The 3,141-nt window shown below is 29.5% G+C and overlaps 1 protein-coding gene across 1 annotated transcript; it reads right to left on the bottom strand.

The window, feature by feature from the left end:
- Nucleotides 1-359: 359 nt before the first annotated feature.
- LOC117681148 (multiple epidermal growth factor-like domains protein 10) lies at nt 360-2,017 on the bottom strand. Its single transcript, XM_034444414.2, has 4 exons — nt 1,899-2,017; nt 1,749-1,807; nt 1,223-1,351; nt 360-1,134 (listed from the first exon to the last, which is right to left on the bottom strand). The coding sequence occupies exons 1-4, from the start codon at nt 1,985-1,987 to the stop codon at nt 653-655; spliced, it is 759 nt and encodes a 252-aa protein (XP_034300305.2). The 5' UTR covers nt 1,988-2,017; the 3' UTR covers nt 360-652.
- Between the last annotated feature and the right edge of the window lie 1,124 nt (nt 2,018-3,141).

Below are 3,141 nucleotides of genomic sequence, written 5' to 3'. Positions count from 1 at the left end.
AAAAATCATCTGTATATGTTTATTCATGATTACCGGTATATTACATATCAGTATTGAGACCAATTCACACACGGGTTATATCTTTTACAACTCCTCCCACTGATAACAGTAATCAACGATTAGAGTCTATACTGTTAAGCAGAGGAGAGGGATGTCAAGTCTGAAAGTTAAAAATGCACGTTCTAAAGCGTTTTCTAAAGATAAAACAAAACTCCAAAAAATAATTTTCAGATTTTCATCAACTTTACAAAATTTATAAAATGTTGTTAAATCATTATTAGTGGTTTGAAAAATGATCTAATAATATTGTCTTTATCAAACAAATATCAATTTGATAATTCAAAACATTATAATAAGTATTCATGATCAGGACATTTTGATAAATCTATAATTTGATTAATATTTTTAAATAAAAAAGCTCAGTATATACACAATAGTATGCCACAGATACCTCGAAAAAATGTTACACTAGCTGTTGTCAATATATACAATGTTAGTGTCATAGTCGTTTTTTTAAGAATTCCACATACAATATTAACTCAAACATACGTTATCAAATAAAAACATAATACTACTGTACAAGTATTAATATGTACGTTTACAAGAGAAATATAATCTCCTAATAACTTGCATACTTTGTTTTGTATTTTTGTCAAATATGAGAGTCACTTTTTTCTGGAAGTTGAGTTAAAGCCGCGTACTTACTCTTCTCAACCTTTGTTTTGTCAAGGTATACATACATATCTACATTGCTTTGTCGACGGCTCAGTGTATCAAGAGCAATAGCGCGGTCATCAATTTCATAATAGGACGTAGCTGGTCTTCGAGTCGATGCAGTTGATCTTCGACGAAGTGAACTCTGTCTCCCTTTTGATCGGAATGTTCGATGGCAAACAACGAAGACGATGACGACTACTGAGATGACCAATGATGATGTTGATGACAAAATGACGATCAAGAGGAGACTTGAGTTACCAAGTGGTTTGTCAGTGATTAGACTGTCGGCGTCGCTATTGTCAGAGAGGTCATCTTTATCTGTGGGGTGTTCAGTGCTGTTTTTAGATGTAGAAGCCACTTGTTTGTTTGGTTTTTGATCGGAAGTAGAATTTGCTGCGGTGTTTGGTTGTAGCGAAACTTTATAATAATGAACAAATCATGCATCAAAACTATGGTTATCAAAATGAAAATAATATTTCAAGACTAAACTAATGCATGTACATACTTAGTTTGCAACCCTCAGACACGTCACACTGGTCTTTGTGACATTCACATCTTCCTGTACACCTGTGACCATAATTTGGATAGGGACAGGATGCTCTGCAGTTTGGTCCAAAGAACCCCGGGTCACAAGCTGTGAAATCAATATGTGTCTATTTACATGTCCAAAGGTATTTCGTTGAGAAGTTTTCCTTTTTTATCTGAATTCATTATTTTTCATTTTTTGACAATGTTTGTTTTTTGTTTTATTTCTAAGATTTTTAGAAATATAATAACGTACTTTAAAACTTTCTTCAGTACACTCATTAATCTTGATTAAAAAGTTAATTTCATGTAGATATTAAGAACAAAAAAGTGTTTATGAAGATTTTTCACATATATAATGGTTTATTAAGACTATATTTTGTAGTATATGATAACAAAATTGCTTTCTTCTGTTGAGTATTTTAATATTGTAAAGGTAGGGAAAAAAGTACGATTTATAAAATACATAAAATTATTTTTGTACGTTAGCTTTCATATTTACTTACGTTTACAAGCACCATTCACAAATTGAAAGTCTGCACAGCATTTTGTGGAATCTTTAGTACTAAAAAAATATCAGTATTATTTAAACTTGTTAAGCTAAATATTATCCTTAGGCTATTAACATGTCTCAGATATTAAAAACATATTCTTACTTTACACAAGTTTGTTCAACTTTCTTAATAAGTGAGATTAAAAAAATTAGCCTTAGCTGATTTTGAAACGAACACATCTCCAGAGTCATTGATCTCTAATTTTGAAAATTGAAAATACTTTATATAGTACCGATAGGAAATGGTTCTTTAATTTAATTGGATAGGGATTCTTTGCTTTTCCGCAAATTTCCTTATATGTCTATTCCAGAACGTCAATAGATTCATGGAACCAAAAATGAATTATTCATACTTTAAAGTCTCTAAGAAACTAAAATTGCTCTCTTCTCTGTTGGAAATGAAACAACTGTGATGATGTTGTTTATCTTAAGTTACTTTCAATATTGGGGAAAAGGGGCTTTTATAATCTTTATAGAAAATGAATTGTATTAACAAGAAATTATAATGCTTTACATTAAAGATAAACTGAAAACAGTTTATCACATGAAGTTTTGCACTTGTTGGCAAAAATGAATTCGCTTATGTTTAGCTAAAAAGTTTTATGTTAGCATTATTTCTTCTTTTTACACTTTGACACCCGTTTTCTATCAATTCTAACATTTAAAAAAATGATATAATTTTCAGAGAACGGGATAGCTTCCCCACAGTAACTTTACTTACTAACACAAAGATAAAGAATGCATATTTAACATGCATTGTACATTAATTAAATTGTTTTCAATTGGTAGAGAAAAACTTATAAAGTCGTTATGAACATCCAACTTAAATAGTTGACGTCGCGTTAAAGAATATTGTTTTAAGTAAATGTGACTTGCTAATTTTTTTTTACCCGTGCTTCAATCTATGGGTAAATTTGAAATGATCATTTTTTTTCAAAGAGGTTTTGAAAAGGAGCATTTACCCATATTTATAGCATTTATAAACAGTAAAAACACATATATTCAATAAGTTATCTGAATTGCTAAGAAAATCGAATGTTAATAGAAAATCAATTATGTTAATTATTATTATTATTATTATTATTATTATGGGAAATAAATATTTAAACGTGGTGTTATTTTTTGGTATTGAAATACAGTAGACAATATACCGAAATACCGTAACTAGATAACAGTTACATTTATCCATATTTTAATTTAAGGTAAATACATTTACATTCTCGACTTTAAAGTTTTCATTATTAATAATTTACATGACCGTTTAAAATGTTATGATTTTTATTATTCCCTCTCGAATGTGCCACAGACTGCTTTCCTCTTCTCTTTTGGGTGTCATAAACAGTTCC

Source organism: Magallana gigas, chromosome 2 (assembly GCF_963853765.1).
Source record: "Magallana gigas chromosome 2, xbMagGiga1.1, whole genome shotgun sequence".
Classification (NCBI taxonomy): Eukaryota; Metazoa; Mollusca; class Bivalvia; order Ostreida; family Ostreidae; genus Magallana; species Magallana gigas.
The sequence above is the reverse complement of the archived record's forward strand: the minus strand, read 5'-3'. Positions and strand labels throughout refer to the sequence as shown.